The sequence below is a fragment of the Scyliorhinus torazame genome, chromosome 4, assembly GCF_047496885.1.
Source record: "Scyliorhinus torazame isolate Kashiwa2021f chromosome 4, sScyTor2.1, whole genome shotgun sequence".
Lineage (NCBI taxonomy): Eukaryota > Metazoa > Chordata > Chondrichthyes > Carcharhiniformes > Scyliorhinidae > Scyliorhinus > Scyliorhinus torazame.
Window position 1 is genome coordinate 217,725,408 of NC_092710.1, and position 23,246 is coordinate 217,748,653.

General features: G+C 54.0%; 1 protein-coding gene across 1 annotated transcript in view; it reads right to left on the reverse strand.

The window, feature by feature from the left end:
• smpdl3a (sphingomyelin phosphodiesterase acid like 3A) overlaps nucleotides 1-23,246 on the reverse strand; it is a 79,667-nt gene that overhangs the window by 34,971 nt on the left and 21,450 nt on the right. The window contains exon 2 of the mRNA XM_072499337.1: nucleotides 7,811-8,024. Within this exon, the coding sequence (XP_072355438.1) occupies nucleotides 7,811-8,024 (214 nt within the window). The remainder of the gene's footprint in view (nucleotides 1-7,810; nucleotides 8,025-23,246) is intronic.

The window sequence follows — 23,246 nt, forward strand, 5'->3', positions numbered from 1 at the left end:
GGTTGCTGATGCAGAGGTCGGGGGCCCACCAGCAAGTGAGCCACCGACAGCCCGTCCCCATATCCCCCCTCCCCTATATCCCCCTCCCCCGTATCACCTGATCACTGCCTGATGTCTAACCATGCATGCTTCATTGTGTATCGCAGGACCAAACGTCCAGGCACCCATCCCCGCAGATGCACACCGCCCGCAGGATGCCCCTCGGAGACCACAGGAGACGGAGAGACCCGCACCCTCCAGCATGCGACGCCCGCAGGATGCCCCTCGCACACCACGGGAGACGGAGAGACCCGGACCCTCCAGCATGCGACGCCCGCAGGATGCCCCTCGGAGACCACGGGAGACGGAGAGATCCGGACCCTCCAGCATGCGACGCCTGCGGATGCCCCTCGCACACCACGGGAGACGGAGAGACCCGGACCCTCCAGCATGCGACGCCCGCAGGATGCCCCTCGGAGACCACGGGAGACGGAGAGACCCGGACCCTCCAGCATGCGACGCCCGCAGGATGCCCCTCGCACACCACGGGAGACGGAGAGACCTGGAGCAACAGGGAGACGACATCCCCGTCACGTGCGGGAGCGACCACCCAGCGATGAAGGGGGCAGCCACAGGCCCCCGTCACATCCGAGCCAGGACACCACTACCCAGAACACCACTACCCAGGACAACACTACCCAGGACACCACTACCCAGGACACCACTACCCAGGACACCCCTACCTGGGACAGCACTACCCAGGACACCCCTACCCGGGAAGACAAAATACCGGACAGTGACTCAGAGTGGATGGGTGGAGACGAACCCCCACCCCAAAGTGCCATGGAGTCAGAGTGGGACGAAGAGCACGACACAACGCCACTGCTGTCACCAACACCCTCCACCATCGCAAAAACACTCACCACGGTTGGGCACTTTAGTGATGAGGCGTCTGGTACACTCACTGGTGCGCACAACACAGCCGTCCCGGTACAGCAGGTGCAGGTCGGAGCAGCAGAGGGACCGGGCGGTCGGAGGGCAGCCCAGGCCAAGCGAGCATCTGCCGCCCAGATGGATGCCGGGTTCTTGCAGTTACCACACCCACACATAGATCCGATGCAACCACCGACCCGGAGACGAGCGAAGAGGGTGACGGGCGGCTTGCGGCGGCTGCGGTCGCAGGTGGAGGAGTCCACCCGCGTCCAGGAGCTGGGAGTGGTCCCGGTCATGCGTGCCACCCAGGCTGACACCGCACGGATGGCGTCCGCGGTGGAGGCAATGGTTGCGACGGTGTCAGACATGGGGAACGGTTTGCGAGGCCTGGGGAACTCCCGTGCAGGCGGCGTCTGTGGCCCAGGAAATGGCTGCCCTCTCACAGGAGGCCATGAGCCAGTGCCAGCGCCAGATGGCAGAGGCGCTCAACGCCATAGCCCAGTCTCTGCAGGTCATGGCCCAGTCTCAGCAGGCCATGGCCCAGTCTCAGCAGGCCATCGCTGAGGGCATCGGCGCCAGTGGCCATGTGCGAGCCGGCGTCGCACTGTCACAGACAGGGTTTGCTAACACCCTGGGCTCCATGGCTGCAAACCTGCAGACCCCTGTCGATACCAGCACGGGCCTCCAGGACTGGCAGCGCCAGATGTCGGGGGGGCGTCGGATGGCCAGTCCGTTCGCATCCCCCACCCATGTAGAGGCCTGGGGGCCATCGGGCACCCCGAGGGAGGAGGAGGTGGTGTGGTCCGTCCCGGCTCCCTCTGTAGGGGAGGTCCCGGTACACCGCGACACCTCGGACTCCCCCCCTTCCGTCCCAGGTGCATTGGGTGGGCAACGGGCAGGACAGGCTGGCAGCTCGCCATCTCAGTCGCCCGGGCCGCAGCCTGGCCCATCTAGGCCAGGACGCCCCAGGAAACGGCCGCCAAAGGGATCCAGTGTCAGAGGGCAGGAATCACAGGAGTCCACCTCCAGTTCTGCTGTACCATCTGGGGAACCACGTAGACGTAGTCAAAGGGCCCGTAAGGCCAAACAATTAGACACTGAGTAAGTTGGCACGGGTGCAGGGCACAGATGAGTTTTAGGGGCTAGGGCACGTGCATGAACTCCTTTGGTTATTAAAGTCAATGTTACACCGACCGAAGCTGCCTTTGTGCTCTGTCCAAAGTGTGCGGGCGTGTCATGTACGTTGAGCGCAAGTGTGTGTGTGAGGGGTGGTCTTACCTCAGCCCCAGGTGAGTCTGCCCCCTTCCCCCTGGGCCGCCATCAACATCCCCCGGGCAGAGGACGGGACCGTGCGCTGCAGTGTCACAGCCGCATGCAGGGATGGTCCGGGTGGATGGTGGTACTGTGGCCATGGGTCAGACATAGTCCAACGATGTAGAGCCAGGAGCTCACCGCAGGGCGGGTTGTCATCATCCTCCATGGCCTGCGATAGACACGCGTCCACCCGCAACTGTGTGAGCCCGGCCCGTTGTGCCGCCGGTGGATCGGCAATGGTGGTGGGGGGGGGGTGGTGTGCATGCGGGTGGGGTGGGTGGGGTTGGGGAGGGGGGTGAGGGTGCTGGGTGGGTGGATGGGTGGGGGGTGTGGGTGGTCGGCTGTTGCCATCGTGTGCGGTCTGTGGCCATACTACCCGATTCCCACGCCCATCTAGTCAGTGAAGCGGGCGTCTATCAGTCTGTCCCGTGCCCGCTGGGCCAGCCGGTAACGGTGGACAGCCACCCGCCTGTGTCTACCCCGTCTGCCCTGACCATTGCCCCCATCCCCCTCATCTGGGGAGGACTGTGCCTCTTCCTGCTGCTCCTCCACTCCGCCCTCCTCTGCCTGCGGCACATCGCCCCTCTGCTGGGCTATGTTGTGCAGGACGCAGCACACCACAATGATGTGGCCGACCCTATCTGACCGAAACTGGAGGGCGCCCCCAGAGAGGTCCAGGCACCTGAAACGCATCTTCAGCACGCCAAAGCACCTCTCAATCACTCCCCTTGTCGCTACATGGGCATCATTGTAGCGGTTCTCCGCCTCATTGCGTGGCCTCCGTATAGGCGTCATCAGCCACGATCGCAATGGGTAGCCCCTGTCGCCCAGCAACCAGCCCCTCAGCCGGGAGTGGCGTCCCTCGTACATGCCGGGGATGGATGACCGCGACAACACGAATGAGTCGTGTACACTGCCTGGGTGACGGGCGCAGACGTGCAGGATCATCATGCGGTGGTCGCAGACCACCTGTACGTTCATCGAATAGGTCCCCTTCCTATTAGTGAACACGGCCCTGTTATCTGCAGGTGGCCGCACGGCGACGTGCATCCCATCGATCGCAACCCTGGACCTTGGGGAACCCGGCCATGGCAGAGAAGCCCACGGCCCGGGCATCTTGGCTGGCCTGGTCCACGGGAAAGCGGATGTAGCGGGGCGCCATGGCATAAAGGGCATCGGTCACTGCCCGGATGCACCGATGTCTGTGATATGCCAGACAGGTCCCCACTCGGTGCCTGGAATGACCCCGTTGCATAAAGGTTCAGGGCCACCGTAACCTTGACGGACACGGGGAGAGGGTGTCCCCCGCCAGTGCCACGCGGTGACAGGTGTGCCAGCAGGTGGCAGATGTGTGCCACGGTTTCCCGGCTCATCCGGAGTCTCCTCCTGCATTCCCGGTCCGTGAGGTCCTGGTATGACTGCCGGGGCCGGTACACACTCGGGTGCCTCCGTTGCCGTGGGGCCGCGACGTCCTCCTCCCCCTCCTCGTCCTGTCGGTCAGGTATCCCTCCAGCCTGGGCGGCTGCCGCCTGCCCCTCTGCGGCAGCCTGCGCCGCCTCTCTGGCACGCTCCTCCTCCTCCTCCTCCTCATCCAGGGCAACATAGACATGAGCGGCTGCCACCACGGCGGCCAACATCGCTGGATGATCTGAAAACATGACGGCCCCCCCGCCGCACACACACACACAAGCCGAGACACACCTCTCCTCACGCAATCGGACTGTGGCCACGCCATTTCCTGCCCAGAGCCAACCCCCCAGGCCGTCACTCACCTCCTCGCTGGTCGGCGTGAGCCTGGAGCACCGGGTCACGCCGATGAAAAGGAGGTTTGATTCACGTCGACGTGAACGGTCATCACGTCGACAGAACTTCGGCCCATCCAGAAGGGAGAATATCGGCAGACCGAAAATCGGCTGCCTTGCGCAGACCCGTGACATTCTCCGCCGCAGCGGCGCCATTAACGCCCCGCCGACTTTTCTCCCTTCGGAGACTTCGGCGGGGGCGGGATTCACGGCGGCCAACGGCCATTCTCCGTCCCTCTGGGGGGTCGGAGAATGACGCCCCTGATACTAGCCTAATCAGACTTACTAGCTACCACATGGTGTTTGCACTGTCCAGCTCACTAACTCTGACTGTCTCAGAGGCTGGGTCCCGAGAGAGTGGGAAAGCTGGTGCCCTCTGGCTTATAGTGATCGTGTCCTGTCTGGTGATTGGCTGCTCTGTTCTGTGTGCTTACTGGTCATCCTGTGTGTCAATCACTGCCTGTCTGCACTCCATTATATACATAGATGTATATTGTGACATTATCTACTCGTTCCTTTCATGACACCACTCCCACATGCGGCACTAGATTCTGCTCCTGACATACTTGACCTTTGTAATTCATCCTCATGTTTTGCTGTCTTCCAAGTGAATGATTTGGCCTTAACATATATTATGCCCTAGCATTTAAGTGACCTGTGTTTTCAACTCTAAACAATCATTTTGTGGAACTGGGAGAGGTGACCTTGCATCAGTGGAAACTATCTTATCCAACTGAACAGCAATAGGATGCACAGAATCCAGTGCTCTTTTAAGAACATAAGAACTAGAAGCAGGAGTAGGCCATCTGGCCCCTCGAGCCTGCTCCACCATTCAATGAGATCTTGGCTAATCTTTTGTGGACTCAGCTCCACTTTCCGGCCCGAACACCATAACCCTTAATCCCTTTTTTCTTCAAAAACTATCTATCTTTATCTTAAAAACATTTAATGAAGGAGCCTCTACGGCTTCACTGGGCAAGGAATTCCACAGATTCACAAACCTTTGGGTGAAGAAGTTCCTCCTAAACTCGGTCCTAAATCTACTTCCCCTTATTTTGAGGCTATGCCCCCTAGTTCTGCTTTCACCCGCCAGTGGAAACAACCTGCCCGCATCTATCCTATCTATTCCCGTCATAATTTTATATGGTTCTATAAGATCCCCCCTCATTCTTCTAAATTCCAACGAGTACAGTCCCAGTCTACTCAACCTCTCCTCGTAATCCAACCCCTTCAGCTCTGGGATTAACCTAGTGAATCTCCTCTGCACACTCTCCAGTGCTAATACGTCCTTTCTCAAGTAAGAAGACCAAAACTGAACACATTACTCCAGGTGTGGCCTCACTAACACCTTATACAATTGCAGCATAACCTTCCTAGTCTTAAACTCCATCCCTCTAGCAATAAAGGACAAAATTCCATTTGCCTTCTTAATCACCTGTTGCAGCTGTAAACCAACTTTTTGCGACTCATGCACTAGCACACCTAGGTCTCTCTGCACAGCAACATGTTTTAATATTTATCATTTAAATAATAATCCCTTTTGCTGTTATTCCTACCAAAATGGATAACCTCACATTTGTCAACATTGTATTCCATCTGCCAGACCCTAGCCCATTCACTTAGCCTATCCAAATCCCTCTGCAGACTTCCAGTATCCTCTGCACTTTTTGCTTTACACTCATCTTAGTGTCGTTTGCAAACTTGGACACATTGCCCTTGGTCCCCAACTCCAAATCATCTATGTAAATTGTGAACAATTGTGGGCCCAACACTGATCCCTGAGGGACACCACTAGCTACTGATTGCCAACCAGAGAAACACCCATTAATCCTCACTCTTTGCTTTCTATTAATTAACCAATCCTCTATCCATGCTACTACTTTCCCCTTAATGCCATGCATCTTTATCTTATGCAGCAACCTTTTGTGCCCCACCTCAAGCGGCAACATCAGCTGTGGGTCAAATTGGACTCAATGGCCATTAAGCCAGGCTGAGCAGTCCTCTCTCACCCATGCCTTCCACCTCTGTTGAAGTGTAATGCCCAGTTTAGGCAAAATAAATTCATAAAAATTCTCCTCCCATCAGATGAAGAGGAAAATACTGCCTCGAAGCAGTTCACCAAATTTCATCCAATTCTACAATGGTTCTTATCACTGGGTTCAATTATTCACCCACCCACATTACTCTCCTTGATCTGAACACTGTACTTGATCTTGGCTTTGCATGAAGAACACCACGGGTGACTAGACCCCAAATAAGCCAAAAATGCTGCAGCCATAAACCATGTTCTTTCAGTCACTGATATAAGTTATTCTTCCATGTTGACATGGTCCCTGCTTCAACTCCAGTAACTCATGGCAGTCATGAAAAAAAATCTTCTGTTCTCTGACTAACTCTTACCTTTAATGTTATAAGCAAGCTACATGTACTAAATTCATTCAACTACTGCAAAGAGTTAATTTCGATCTACACCTTGTCCCAAACATTCAGAATTTTAAACACCCCTATCAAATAGCACCACCAACAGTCTGAATTTCATTTGTATTTCATCATAGAAAACAGTATCCTAGTGACTCTGATCATGATCCTTTTGATGCCTTAACATCCTGCCTTTAGTTTGAAGCCAAAACCTGCGTGGTACTCCAACTGTGGTCTTATTGACCTGTAACCTCCTTAGAGTGGCGCTCTCCAGATCACCAGTGCCGATGGATTTACCTTCACTGGGAATCCAAAGCCCCCGTCTCGCCCAACCTTCTTCACTCAGGCTGGGAATCGCGCTCCTGGCTGCATCAACATGGAGTAACTGGAGCGCAGAGAGGTAGTTCACTCCACCTTTATATTGCAGTAGCTGCCAGAAAGGAGCGGTTTAAAGGGACAATTAAAAGGTAAATGATTCAGACAATATGGGGGGAGATCGGGTTGGACTGGGGGAATTGGGGGAAATCAGGTCAGACCAGAGGGGGAGAAAGGGGGCTGGAGGGAGGAGGCAGACCAGACCCAGGGAAGGGGGAGTGGGGTTCAGACCAGAGGAGCGTGATCAATCCAGGATGAGGAGGGTTGGGCCAGAGAGGGAAGGTGGGTTGACCAGAGGTGGGGTCAGTACAGGAAAAAGGGGGTCATATCAAGTCGCACTGGGAAGGGGGATTGGACTGGGAGGGGGTGTCGGGTCCAGTGGGGGAGATGGGTGTCAGGTCCGGAGAGGCGGGGGGCTCAGGTCCATGAAGGGTGGGGGTCAGGTCGGGAGGGGGTGGTGGGTGTCCGGTCCATGGGGGGTTGAGGATCAGGCCGGGAGGGGAGGATTTCAGGGCACGCCAGCGATAGGGGGAATCAGTCCATGGACGGTGGTGGAGGCCAATCTTTTTGCTCTGATCAATTTCACCTCTGGCTCCTTAACAGCTTTCTGATCTTGCAAAACAAGATTATTTTAAAAACATGACTACTGCAGTCAAACACACTCCAACCCAGGCTTAATCCTTAAATTGCCAAATGTTTATAATCCAATATATCTAAGATCCTGCATTCGTCACAAAGAGATCAATTTTTTGCCAAGGATTTAGTGAGAGCTCTTCTTCAAATAATTCCATGGAATATTTTATGCTCACTTGCAAGGGCACACATGGTTTCAATTCAACATCTCATCCAAAAGATGGCATTTCCAACAGTGCAGCATAGTCTCTCTATTACAATCGATACAATGTTAGACATAATCGAAGGTTTTACACTCTGCTAGTACTTGGCAATAAGACTCATCTAGTTCAGTTTGACATTGCGTCAATATTTACCCAGTCCAGATCATAAAGGAAGGTTGCACTTTAGCATCTTTCATAAACGTTAAAGCAGACTGGATAAGATTATATGGTGAATCACATAAATAGTCTCCATAAGGTCCTGCATGCTTTGCCGGGCGCCCCATTGACGAAAAGCAAACTTTGGTAGGGTCCTTCGTCAAGTGGTAGGTAGGATCCAAATGCAAGTCAGTTATGTGCCAGAATTGTCCTAACAGAAAATAAAATGCAAAGGTTAGCAATTTGCCAGACAAAAACCTGCCACACAAAATTCAAATTCCAATAAAATGTCAACAGTGAATCAAATTGAACTGCCAATGTATATTTACTTGCAGTTGCTCAATGAGGTTCATATCACTGTTGGATCTATTTTGAAATGTTAGGACTCGTGCCTCAGCACACACTTGGAACCTGTGAGCCACTATCACTTTCCTCTCTGAACATCAACTTCTGCTCCAGCTTGTTCCTACCCTTCGTCATTTGTCCCTCTCCAATTGAATGCTGTAACTTGTTTTGCTTTTCTTGGGCTTTTATGTTAAAAGAGGCCTCCTGACATGTTTAGTGGTACCCCCACATTTAAAAATAAATGATAATCACATTTTTTTTTAAATGATCATTTATCGAGAACCACAATTCTAATACTTTATCGATGTTTGTTCCCTGCAGAATTGCATTTGTATTAGACTATATGAAATGGCTTTTTTCAAAGCTAAAATGCAGCATCATATTAGTAAGAGTGTTGCAGAGCTGGGTTACATTCCAGAAGCTCGGTGTAGCATCTTCATTCCGCTGTCCTGCTTCTCACTGAGGTACTCACCTATATGACATATGGGCACAAAGATACTAACATGTCTAAGCAGGCAACTGAGCATGTTAAAATACTTGGGCTAAAAGTAAGCTGAGCAATATACTGAAGATGTCAAAGAAATCAGCAAAAATGAAATTGCAGAGTTCATTCACGATAAGACCCAACTAGTCATTCTCCTGCTCGATTGACAGGCGGAGAGGGAGTGGACAATTAGCCCTGGGATCGGGTTGGCTCCAAGATGAGGTGGGGCAATTAGAAAAAATGTAACAAAAACCTGCAATTATATAATGCCTTTCATTAGCACAGGACATCCCCAAGCATATCACAGCCAGCGAAGTACTGTTCCAATATGGGAAATGCAGCTAGCAATTTTCACACACACACTCCCACAAACAGCAATTTGATAATGATCAGATAATCTGGTGATGTGATGCTGGTTGACGGATGAATATTGCTCAGGACATTGGGGAGTAAAATAACTCCCTTCTTTGAAATAGTGCTATGGGGCTTACACAACCAGCCAAATCAGAAGGGCATGGTTAGAGGAGGACTGTAGGAGGTTACAGAGGTGGCATGGGACAATGCCATGAAGAATGTGAAAGTCAGGATCAGAACCTTAAAATCGAGTCACTGCTGCACTAGGAGCCACCAAGTTAGCGAATACAGATGTGATGAAAGAATGGGGTTACTGTGAGTTAGGATATGGGCAGCAGAGTTTTGAATGAACTCGAGTTATTTGTATATTGCAGTGTAAGATTAAATTCAATATGTTTTTTTAATCAAAGATTTAACCATAAGTACAAAGAGTGGAAATTAAGTTGTAATTTCAGAAGTGAACTCTAACCAGTTATGTATGCTATTGACTAACATAAATTCATCAAATCCTTTCTTTATTAAACTGCAAAGGTTTACCGTTACATAATCCCCATTAGCAATCTCCAATTCTATCACCCTTTCACTAAATAACATATTACCGACATTTAATATTTTGCTTGACACCTTTAACTTTAATTTGTATTTCCTAGTCCATGAATCCTGTGTCCTAAACAGCGGGCAAAATTCTCCTACCCGCCCCGCCACATTTCTGCCCCGACCGGCCGGCGGGAGTCTCCGGAACACCGGCCGGTCAATGGGGTTTCCCATTGTGGGGCAGCCCCAGGCCATCGGGAAACCCCCGGGCGCCGGCAAAATGGAGACTCCCGCCGGCGGAGATTGACGCCCAGCGTTCTTTGATCCAAATTCTCCACACGTATGGCAGCCTAAATGACCTCTGTTAAATGCAGTCATACATTTTTTTTCCAATGAGCAAGACCCATGACAGCCACTGTTTGCTAACACCTCAGCCTTCTAAATTCAGAAAACATCTTACAGTTCTTCTCTTGTAACTCTGGGCAGAACTTTATACTCAAGGGGTAGGGTGGCAGGTGTGCAGGGGATGTAAAATTGGGTTTAACGCCACAAGTGCTATTCCAGGTGCCTACCCGCCCATCCCTGACCCCACCACAAGTTTATGTGTGACCGGCAAGGCATTGGGCATCCTTGGGCAAATTGATGGCACTCAAAGGCCTCATTGCAATTCTTGCTGCAGTGGGTGGAGACCAAAGTCAAGTTTGAAGCCCCAATCAAATTGTAGTTTAGGTACAGGCCAGTCAACGTAACCAGAGTGGTACACAGATTACTGTAAAAAGATTCTGAAGAACAGTATTAGAGTCAATATTAATTTAATAAGGGAAGGTCATGTCTGACTTCTTTCTGAGGAGGCAAGAAGGAGGAACAGTGGGGGTAACACGTAAGATGTAGCCAACATGGATATTAGCACAGTTTTTGACAAGTCCCATATGATATACTGGTCAGAAAATTAAAGTTCCATGGGTTCCATGGGCATGGACCAAGTTAGATCCAAAATTGGGTCAGTGGCAGGAAGCAATTGCTAATGGCTGATGTTTTTTTTTGATCCCTTGCTTGTTCTTGTATATATCATCATTTAGATTTAAATGTAAGGGACCCGATTAAGAAGTTTGAAGCTGATACAATAATAGGTAGTATGACTCATAGTGAGAAAGAAACTTGTACACTGCAGGAAGATATTAATGGTTATGTGAGCAGAAAAGTGGTAAATGGAATTCAATTTGAAGATGTCTGAGCTAATGCATTGTGCGGGGGTGGGGGGGGGGGGGGGGGGGGTTGCACTTCTGCAGATCCCTGGGAGTAAGATGGGTAGATGAGGCAGCTAAAATGGCACACAAAATACTTCCCTTTAGGGGCAGCACGGTGTCGCAGTGGGTTAGCCCAGCTGCCTCACGGTGCCAAGATCCCAGGTTCGATTCTGGCTCTGGGTCACTGTCCATGTGGAGTTTGGACATTCTCCCCGTGTTTGCGTGGGTTTCTCCCCCACAACCCAAAGATGTGCAGGCGAGGTGGATTGGCCACATTAAGTTGCCCCTTAATTGGAAAAAAAAATAATTGGGTACTCTAAATTTTTTTTAAAGAATTATTATATAGTTTATAGCAACTATACATTCCTTCAGGGCACAAAAGTCCTTGAAAGAAAATTCAGTCAACTGTGGCTAACCAAAGAAGTTAAGGATTGTATGAGGTGAAAGGAAACGGCCTATGAAATTGCCAGCAATAGGAGGAAGCCTGAGGATTGGGAGAATTTTAGAATACAGTAAAGGAGGATCCAAAAACTGATAAGGAAAAAGATAATAGAATGTGAACGTAAACTAGTAAAAAAACAAAAATGAACTTTGAAAGCTTCTATCGTAAAAAGGAAGCGCTTAGCTAAAACAAATATAGGTTCATTACAGGCAGATTCAGGAAATTTACAATGGGGAATACAGAAATGGCACAGAAGCTGCTGGCGTATAATTCACCCCTTTGTGTCTGTCTTCACTGAGGAAGGTACAATAAATCTCCCAGTATTAGAGATCCAAGAGACTCTGAAGAATGAGCAATCAGAGAAGATTGTAGAAGGGTCGTGTTGGAAAAATTAATGGGACTGGAGGTTGATGCGTCTCCAGAACCTGATATTATGGGTCTCCCAAGTATTGAAAAAGGTATTTATGGAGATAGAGAATGCAATAGTGATCATCTACCAAAATTCTATAGATTCTGGATTGGTTCCTGCAGATTGGAAGGTAGCAAATGCCATCCCACTGTTTAAGAAGGGAGGAAGAGAGAAAGTAGGAACTAATGACGAGTTAGCCGTATATAAATATGAGGGAAAATGTTAGAGTCTTTTCTAAAGGAAGTGATAAATGGATACAAGGATAATAATAAGGATCTGATAATAATCATTTATTGTCACAAGTAGGCTTCAATGAAGTTACTGCAAAAAGCCCCTAATCGCCACATTCCGGCACCTTTTCGGGGAGGCTGGTACTCAACATGGATTTCTGAACGGGGAATCATATTTGACAAATCTGTTGGGGAGTTTTTTGAGGATGTTAATAGTAGAATTATAAAAAGGGAGTCGATGGATGTAGTGTACTTGGATATTCAGAAGGCTTCTGACAAGTCACCAACAGGAGGTTGGTTAACAAAGTTAAGGCACATGGTATAGGAGGTGATACATTGGCATGGATTAAGGATTTTTTTAACAGACACAAAACATAGAACATAGAACATTACAGCGCAGTACAGGCCCTTCGGCCCTCGATGTTGCGCCGACCTGTGAAACCACTCTAAACCCATCTAAACTATTCCCTTATTGTCCATATGTCTATCGAATGACCATTTGAATGTCCTTAGTGTTGGCGAGTCCACTACTGTTGCAGGCAGGGCATTCCACGCCCTTACTACTCTCTGAGTAAAGAACCTACCTCTGACATCTGTCTTATATCTATCTCCCCTCAACTTAAAGGTATGTCCCCTCATGCTAAACATCACCATCCGAGGAAAAAGGCTCTCACTGTCCACCCTATCCAATCCTCTGATCATCTTGTATGCCTCAATTAAGTCACCTCTTGACCTTCTTCTCTCTAACGAAAACAGCCTCAAGTCCCTCAGCCTTTCCTCATAAGGGGCGAAATTCTCCGTTAACGGCGGAAAGTCCGCCGATCGGCGCAAATCCGACTTGCATCACGTCGGAAAAATGGGTCGAAAGTCTCCGGCCCGAAATGGGCTAGCAGCGACGTAACGGGATCCGCGCTTGCTCAGTGGTTCACGCCATGCAGCGTCATGCGTGCCGCACGCGTGACGGCTCATAAGGCCGCGCTGCTCCCCCCCACCCGACCGGAACACCCGACCGCAACACCCGACTGGATGGCTGGCCGCCGCTCAGCCCCGAGGTTCGAGTCACGGGATGTGGAGGCACTCCTGGACGCGGTGGAGCAGAGGAGGGACGCCCTGTATCCCGGGCACGGCCGCAGAGTTGCCCCACGCCACAGCCGGCGTCTGTGGAGGGAAGTGGCAGAGGCCGTCACAGCTGCGGCCCTGACACCACGGACAGGTACCCAGTGCCACAAGAAGGTGAACGACCTCGTCAGAGCAGGCAGGGTGAGCCTCCCCATATCCCCCCTCCCCCATATCCCCCCCCTCCCCCATATCCCCCCTCCCCATATCCCCCCTCCCCTATATCCTCCCTCCCCCATATCCCCCCCTCCCAATATCCCCCCTCCCCATATCCCCCCTCCCCATATCCCCCTTCCCCATATCCCCCCTCCCCCATATCTCCCCTCCCGCATATCCCCCCTCCCCCATATCCCCCCTCCCCATATCCCCCCTCCCCATATCCCCCCTTCCCCATAACCCCCCTCCCCATATCTCCCCTCCCGCATATCCCCCCTCCCCCACATCCCCCATATCCCCCCCTCCCCCATATCCCCCCTCCCCCATATTCCCCCTCCCCATATCCCCCCTCCCCCATATCTCCCATATCCCCCTCCCCCATATCCCCTTCCCCATATCCCCCCTCCCCCATATCCCCCTCCCCATATCCCCCCTCCCCCATATCCCCCATATCCCCCCTCCCCCATATCCCCCCTCTCCATATTCCCCATATCCCCCTCCCCCATATCCCCCTTCTCTCATATCCCCCTCCCCCATATCCCCCCACCCCATATCCCCCCTCCCCCATATCCCCCATATCCCCCCTCCCCCATATCCCCAAGTGAATCCAGCCCTAACCTTAACCTCTGCAATGCACGCGCAACCGATGGTGTGCATTCATATACCTGCCTAACAGTGTTGCCTTTTACCCCTGCCACCCCCCCCCCTCCCAAAGGATAAGCGCGCACACAACAATAGGGAGCATGTGAGGACTGGAGGAGGCCCTGCTGATGAGAGGCCACTGACCGAACACGAGGAAAGGGCCCTGGAACTGGCTGGCGGACCTGACGACCGGGAGGTTGCTGATGCAGAGGTCGGGGGCGTAGTAGCAAGTGAGCCACCGACAGCCCGTCCCCATATCCCCCCTCCCCTATAACCCCCTCCCCCATATCACCTGATCACTGCCTGATGTCTAACCATGCATGCTTCATTGTGTATCACAGGACCAAACGTCCAGGCACCCATCCCCACAGATGCAGACCGCCCGCAGGATGCCCCTCGGAGGCCACAGGAGACGGAGAGACACAAACCCTCCAGCATGCGACGCCCGCAGGATGCCCCTCGGAGGCCACGGGAGACGGAGAGACCCGCACCCTCCAGCATGCGACGCCTGCAGAATGCCCCTCGCACACCACGGGAGACGGAGAGACCCGCACCCTCCAGAATGCGACGCCCGCAGGATGCCCCTCGCACACCACGGGAGACGGAGAGACCCGCACCCTCCAGCATGCGACGAGGGGGGCAGCCACAGGCCCCCGTCACATCCGAGCCAGGACACCACTACCCAGGACACCACTAGCCAGGACACCACTACCCAGGACACCACTACCCAGGACACCACTACCCGGGACAGCACTGCCCAGGACACCCCTACCCGGGACAGCACTATCCAGGAAGACAAAATACCGGACAGTGACTCAGAGTGGATGGGTGGAGACGAACCCCCACCCCAAAGTGCCATGGACTCAGAGTGGGACGAAGAGCACGACACAACGCCACTGCTGTCACCAACACTCTCCACCATCGCAGAAACACTCACCTCGGTTGGGCACTTTAGTGATGAGGCGTCTGGTACACTCACTGATGCGCACAACACAGCCGTCCCGGTACAGCAGGTGGAGGTAGGAGCAGCAGAGGGGCCGGGCGGTCGGAGGGCAGCCCAGCCCAAGCGAACATCTGCCGCCCAGATGGATCCCGGGTTCCTGAAGTTACCACACCCCACATAGATCCGATGCAACCACCGACCCGGAGACGAGCGAAGAGGGTGACGGGCGGCTTGCGGCGGCTGCAGTCGCAGGTGGAGGAGTCCACCCGCGTCCAGGAGCTGGGAGTGGTGCCGGTCATGCGTGCCACCCAAGCTGACACCGCACGGGTGTCGTACGCGGTGGAGGCAATGGGTACGACGGTGTCAGACATGGGGAACGGTTTGCGAGGCCTGGGGCTTTCCGTGCAGGCGGCGTCTGTGGCCCAGGAAATGGCTGCCCTCTCACAGGAGGCCATGAGCCAGTGCCAGCGCCAGATGGCAGAGGCGCTCAACGCCATAGCCCAGTCTCTGCAGGCCATGGCCCAGTCTCAGCAGGCCATGGCCCAGTCTCTGCAGGCCATCGCTGAGGGCATCGGCGCCAGTGGCCATGTGCGAGCCGGCGTCGCACTGTCACAGACAGGGTTTGCCAACACCCTGGGCTCCATGGCTGCAAACCTGCAGACCCCTGTCGATACCAGCACGGGCCTCCAGGACTGGCAGCGCCAGATGTTGGGGGGGTGTCGGATGGCCAGTCCATTCGCATCCCCCACCCATGTAGAGGCCTGGGGGCCATCGGGCACCCCGAGGGAGGAGGAGGTGGTGTGGTCCGTCCCGGCTCCCCCTGTAGGGGAGGTCCCGGTACACCCGCGACACCTCGGACTCCCCCCCTTCCGTCCCAGGTGCATCGGGTGCGCAACGGGCAGGACAGGCTGGCAGCTCGCCATCCCAGTCGCCCGGGCCGCAGCCTGGCCCATCTAGGCCAGGACGCCCCAGGAAACGGCCGCCAAAGGGATCCAGTGTCAGAGGGCAGGAATCACAGGAGTCCACCTCCAGTTCTGCTGTACCGTCTGGGGAACCACGTAGACGTAGTCAAAGGGCCCGTAAGGCCAAACAATTAGACACAGAGTAAGTTGGCACGGGTGCAGGGCACAGATGAGTTTTAGGGGCTAGGGCACGTGCATGAACTCCTTTGGTTATTAAAGTCAATGTGACACCTACAGAAGCTGCCTTTGTGCTCTGTCCAAAGCGTGCGGGGGTGTCATGTACGTTGAGCGCAAGTGTGTGTGTGAGGGGTGGTCTTACCTCAGCCCCAGGTGAGTCTGCCCCCTTCCCCCTGGGCCGCCATCAACATCCCCCGGGCAGAGAACGGCACCGTGCGCTGCAGTGTCACAGCCGCATGCAGGGATGGTCCGGGTGGATGGCGGTACTGTGGCCATGGGTCAGACATAGTCCAACGATGTAGAGCCAGGAGCTCACCGCAGGGCGGGTTGACATCATCCTCCATGGCCTGCAATAGACACACGTCCACCCGCAACTGTGTGAGCCCGGCCCGTTGTGCCGCAGGTGGATCGGCAATGGGGGGGGGGGTGGTGTGCATGCGGGTGGGGTGGGTGGGGTTGGGGAGGGGGATGAGGGTGCTGGGTGGGTGGATGGGTGGGGGGTGTGGGTGGTCGGCTGTTGCCATGGTGTGCAGTCTGTAGCCATACTACCCGATTCCCACGCCCATCTAGTCAGTGAAGCGGGCGGCTATCAGTCTGTCCCGTGCCCGCTGGGCCAGCCGGTAACGGTGGACAGCCACCCGCCTGTGTCTACCCCGTCTGCCCTGACCATTACCCCCATCCCCCTCATCTGGGAGGCCTGCGCCTCTTCCTGCTGCTCCTCCAGTCCGCCCTCCTCTGCCTGCGGCACATCGCCCCTCTGCTGGGCTATGTTGTGCAGGACGCAGCACACCACAATGATGCGGCCGACCCTATCTGACCGATACTGGAGGGCGCCCCCAGAGAGGTCCAGGCACCTGAAACGCATCTTCAGCACGCCAAAGCACCTCTCTATCACTCCCCTTGTCGCTACATGGGCATCATTGTAGCGGTTCTCCGCCTCATTGCGTGGCCACGATCCACGTGGCCGTCATCAGCCACGATCGCAATGGGTAGCCCCTGTCGCCCAGCAACCAGCCCCTCAGTCAGGGATGGCGTCCCTCGTACATGCCGGGGATGGATGACCGTGACAACACGTATGAGTCGTGTACGCTGCCTGGGTAACGGGCGCAGACGTGCAGGATCATCATGCGGTGGTCGCAGACCACCTGTATGTTCATCGAATAGGTCCCCTTCCTATTGGTGAACACGGCCCTGTTATCTGCAGGTGGCCGCACGGCGACGTGCATCCCATCAATCGCGCCCTGGACCATGGGGAACCCGGCCACGGCAGAGAAGCCCACGGCCCGGGCATCTTGGCTGGCCCGGTCCACAGGGAAGCGGATGTAGCGGTGCGCCATGGCATATATGGCATCTGTCACTGCCTGGATGCACCGATGCACCGATGTCTGCGATATGCCGGACAGGTCCCCACTCGGTGCCTGGAATGACCCCGTTGCATAAAAGTTCAGGGCCACCGTAACCTTGACGGACACGGGGAGAGGGTGTCTCCCGCCAGTGCCACGCGGTGACAGGTGTGCCAGCAGGTGGCAGATGTGTGCCACGGTTTCCCGCCTCATCCGGAGTCTCCTCCTGCATTCCCGGTCCGTGAGGTCCTGGTATGACTGCCGGGACCGGTACACACGGGGCACCCTCGGGTGCCTCCGTTGCCGTGGGGCCGCGACGTCCTCCTCCCCCTCCTCGTCCTGTCGGTCAGGTGTCCCTCCAGCCTGGGCGGCTGCCGCCTGTCCCTCTGCGGCAGCCTGCACCGCCTCTCTGGCACGCTCCTCCTCCTCCTCATCCAGGGCAACATAGACATGAGCGGCTGCTGCCACGGCGGACAACATCGCTGGATGATCTGAAAACATGACGGCCTGGTGGGGGGGAGGGGAACGACGACATGTCATCATTGCCCATATCCCCTCCTCCCCCCAGCCAGGTGGCATGGACCGCATGGGTCCAACTGTTGGAGGCTGGCACCTGGCCAGGTGGACCAACTCACTTGCCCTCGCATCCCCCTCCCCGGCACGGACCCCCCATCCCCCTCCCCGCACGGACCCCCCCCAACCTCCACCCCGGCATGGACCTCCCCCCAACCTCCACCCCGGCACGGACCCCCCCCCAACCTCCACCCCGGCACGGAAACCCCCTCCACCCTGGCACGGACCCCACCCCAAACTCCAACACGGCACAGACCCCCCATCCCCCTCCCCGGCACGGACCCCCCCCCAACCTCCACCCCGGCATGGACCCCCCATCCCCCTCCCCGGCACGGACACCCCCCCCAAGCTCCACCCCGGCACGGACCACCCATCCACCTCCCCGGCACGGACACCCCCCCCAACTTCCACGCCGGCACGGACCCCGCCCCCAACCTCCACCCCGGCACAGACCCCCCAACCTCCACCCCGGCACGGACCCCCCCCCCCCCAACCTCCACCCTGGCACGGATCCCCCCCCAACCTCCACCCCGGCACGGACCCCCCAACCCCCTCCCCGGCACGGACCCCCCCCCAACCTCCACCCCGGCACGGACCCCCCCCAACCTCCACCCCGGCACGGACCCCCCCCCAACCTCCACCCCGGCACGGACACCCCCCCAACCTCCACCCCGGCACGGACCCCCCCCCAACCTCCACCCCGGCACGGTCCCCCCCCCAACCTCCACCCTGGCACGGACCCCCCATCCCCCTTCCCGGCACGGACCCCCACCCCAACCTCCACCCCGGCACGGACCCCTCATCCCCCTCCCCGGCACGGACCCCCCCAACCTCCACCACGGCACGGACCCCCCATCCCCCTCCCCGACACGGACCCCCCCCCCCCATCCCCCTCCCCGGCACGGACCTCCCCCCCCAACCTCCACCCCGGCACGGACCCCCCATCCCCCTCCCTGGCACGGACCCCCTCCCGGCACTCCCCCGGAGCAAAGCCTACTCTAACCACCCCCCCCCCCCCCGCCGCACACACACACACACAACCCGAGACACACCTCTCCTCACGCATTCAGACTGCGGCCACGCCATTGCCTGCCCAGAGCCAACCCCCCAGGCTGTCACTCACCTCCACGCTGGTCGGCGTGAACCTGGAGCACAGGGTCACGCCGATGAAAAGGAGGTTTAATTTACGTCGACGTGAACGGTCATCACGTCGACGGGACTTCGGCCCATCCGGAAGGGAGAATATCGGCAGGCCGAAAATCGGCTGCCTTGCGCAGACCCGTGACATTCTCCGACGGCAGCGGCGACATTAACGCCCCGCCGACTTTTCTCCCTTCGGAGACTTCGGCAACCGGCGGGGGCGGGATTCACGGCGGCCAACGGCCATTCTCCGACCCGCTGGGGGGTCGGAGAATGACGCCCAAGATCTTCCCTCCATACCAGGCAACATTCTGGTAAATCTCCTCTGCACCCTTTCCAATGCTTCCACATCCTTCCTATAATGCGGCAACCAGAATTGCACGCAATACTCCAAATGCTGCCGCACCAGAGTGTTGTATAGCTGCAACATGACCTCATGTCTCCTAAACTCAATCCCTCGGCAATAAAAGCTAACACACCGTACGCCTTCTTAACAATCCTCTCAACCTGGGTGGCAACTTTCAGGGATCTATGTACATGGACACCGAGATCTCTCTGCTCATCCACACTGCCAAGAATCTTACCATTAGCCCAGTACTCTGTCTTCCTGTTATTCCTTCCAAAATGAATCACCTCACATTTTTCTGCATTAAACTCCATTTGCCACCTCGCAGCCCAGCGCTGCAGCTTATCTATGGCCCTCTGTAACTTGTAACATCCTTCCGCACTGTCCACAACTCCACCGACTAGTGTCATCTGCAAATTTACTCACCCATCCTTCTACGCCCTCCTCCAGGTCATTTATAAAAATGACAAACAGCAGTGGCCCCAAAACAGATACTTGTGGTACACCACTAGTAACTGGACTCCAGTCTGAACATTTCCCATCAACCACCACCCTATGTCTTCTTCCAGCTAGCCAATTTCTGATCTAAACTGCTAAATCCACCTGAATCCCATACCTTCCTATTTTCTGCATTAACCTTATCAAACGCTTTACTGAAATCCATATACACCACATCAACTGCTTTACTCTCATCCACCTGTTTGGTCACCTTCTCAAAGAACTCTATAAGTTTTGTGAGACACGACCTACCCTTCACAAAACCGTGTTGACTATCTCTAATCAAATTATTCCTTTCCAGATGATTATACATCCTATCTCTTAGAACATAGAACATAGAACAATACAGCGCAGTACAGGCCCTTCGGCCCACGATGTTGCACCGAAACAAAAGCCATCTAACCTACACTATGCCATTATCATCCATATGTTTATCCAATAAACTTTTAAATGCCCTCAATGTTGGCGAGTTCACTACTGTAGCAGGTAGGGCATTCCACGGCCTCACTACTCTTTGCGTAAAGAACCTACCTCTGACCTCTGTCCTATATCTATTACCCCTCAGTTTAAAGTTATGTCCCCTCGTGCCAGCCATATCCATCCGCGGAGAAGGCTCTCACTGTCCACCCTATCCAACCCCCTGATCATTTTGTATGCCTCTATTAAGTCTCCTCTTAACCTTCTTCTCTCCAACGAAAACAACCTCAAGTCCATCAGCCTTTCCTCATAAAATTTTCCCTCCATACCAGGCAACATCCTGGTAAATCTCCTCTGCACCCGCTCCAAAGCCTCCACGTCCTTCCTATAATGCGGTGACCAGAACTGTACGCAATACTCCAAATGCGGCCGTACCAGAGTTCTGTACAGCTGCAACATGACCTCCCGACTCCGGAACTCAATCCCTCTACCAATAAAGGCCAACACTCCATAGGCCTTCTTCACAACCCTATCAACCTGGGTGGCAACTTTCAGGGATCTATGTACATGGACACCTAGATCCCTCTGCTCATCCACACTTTCAAGAACTTTACCATTAGCCAAATATTCCGCATTCCTGTTATTCCTTCCAAAGTGAATCACCTCACACTTCTCTACATTAAACTCCATTTGCCACCTCTCAGTCCAGCTCTGCAGCTTATCTATATCCCTCTGTAACCTGCTACATCCTTCCACACTATCGACAACACCACCGACTTTAGTATCGTCTGCAAATTTACTCACCCACCCTTCTGCGCCTTCCTCTAGGTCATTGATAAAAATGACAAACAGCAACGGCCCCAGAACAGATCCTTGTGGTACTCCACTTGTGACTGTACTCCATTCTGAACATTTCCCATCAACCACCACCCTCTGTCTTCTTTCAGCTAGCCAATTTCTGATCCACATCTCTAAATCACCCTCAATCCCCAGCCTCCGTATTTTTTGCAATAGCCTACCGTGGGGAACCTTATCAAACGCTTTGCTGAAATCCATATACACCACATCAACTGCTCTACCCTCGTCTACCTGTTCAGTCACCTTCTCAAAGAACTCAATAAGGTTTGTGAGGCATGACCTACCCTTCACAAAGCCATGCTGACTACCCCTGATCATATTATTCCTATCTAGATGATTATAAATCTTGTCTCTTATAATCCCCTCCAAGACTTTACCCACTACAGACGTGAGGCTCACCGGTCTATAGTTGCCGGGGTTGTCTCTGCTCCCCTTTTTGAACAAAGGGACCACATTTGCTGTCCTCCAGTCCTCTGGCACTATTCCTGTAGCCAATGATGACATAAAAATCAAAGCCAAAGGTCCAGCAATCTCTTCCCTGGCCTCCCAGAGAATCCTAGGATAAATCCCATCAGGTCCCGGGGACTTATCTATTTTCAGCCTGTCCAGAATTGCCAACACCTCTTCCCTACGTACCTCAATGCCATCTATTCTATTAGCCTGGGGCTCAGCATTCTCCTCCACAACATTATCTTTTTCCTGAGTGAATACTGACGAAAAATATTCATTTAGTATCTCGCCTATCTCTTCAGACTCCACACACAATTTCCCATCCCTGTCCTTGACTGGTCCTACTCTTTCCCTAGTCATTCGCTTATTCCTGACATACCTATAGAAAGCTTTTGGGTTTTCCTTGATCCTTCCTGCCAAATACTTCTCATGTCCCCTCCTTGCTCGTCTTAGCTCTCTCTTTAGATCCTTCCTCGCTACCTTGTAACTATCCATCGCCCCAACCGAAACTTCACACTTCATTTTCACAGAGGCCTCCTTCTTCCTCTTAACAAGAGATTCCACTTCCTTGGTAAACCACGGTTCCCTCGCTCGACGCCTTCCTCCCTGTCTGACCGGTACATACTTATCAAGAACACGCAGTAGCTGATCCTTGAACAAGCCCCACTTATCCAGTGTGCCCAACACTTGCAGCCTACTTCTCCACCTTATCCCCCCCAAGTCACGTCTAATGGCATCATAATTGCCCTTCCCCCACCTATAACTCTTGCCCTGCGGTGTATACTTATCCCTTTCCATCATTAACGTAAACGTCACCGAATTGTGGTCACTGTCCCCAAAGTGCTCTCCTACCTCCAAATCCAACACCTGGCCTGGTTCATTACCCAAAACCAAATCCAACGTGGCCTCGCCTCTTGTTGGCCTGTCAACATATTGTTTCAGGAAACCCTCCTGCACACACTGTACAAAAAACGACCCATCTATTGTACTCGAACTATATATTTTCCAGTCAATATTTGGAAAGTTAAAGTCTCCCATAATAACTACCCTGTTACTTTCGCTCATATCCAGAATCATCTTCGCCATCCTTTCCTCTACATCCCTAGAACTATTAGGAGGCCTATAAAAAACTCCCAACAGGGTGACCTCTCCTTTCCTGTTTCTAACTTCAGCCCATACTACCTCGGAAGAAGAGTCCCCATCTAGCATCCTCTCCGCCACCGTAATACTGCTCTTGACTAGCAGCGCCACACCTCCCCTCTTTTGCCTCCTTCTCTGAGCTTACTAAAACACCTAAACCCCGGAACCTGCAACATCCATTCCTGTCCCTGCTCTATCCATGTCTCCGAAATGGCCACAACATCGAAGTCCCAGGTACCAACCCATGCTGCCAGTTCCCCTACCTTGTTTCGTATACTCCTGGCATTGAAGTAGACACACTTCAAACCACCTACCTGAACACTGGACCTCTCCTGCGACGTCAAATCTGTGCTCCTGACCTCTATACTCTCATTCTCCCTTACCCTAAAACTACAATCCAGGTTCCCATGCCCCTGCTGCATTAGTTTAAACCCCCCCAAAGAGCACTAACAAATCTCCCCCCCAGGATATTTGTGCCCCTCAGGTTCAGATGTAGACCATCCTGTCTGTAGAGGTCCCACCTTCCCCAGAAAGAGCCCCAGTTATCCAAAAATCTGAATCCCTCCCGCCTGCACCATCCCTGTAGCCACGTGTTTAAATGCTCTCTCTCCCTATTCCTCATCTCAC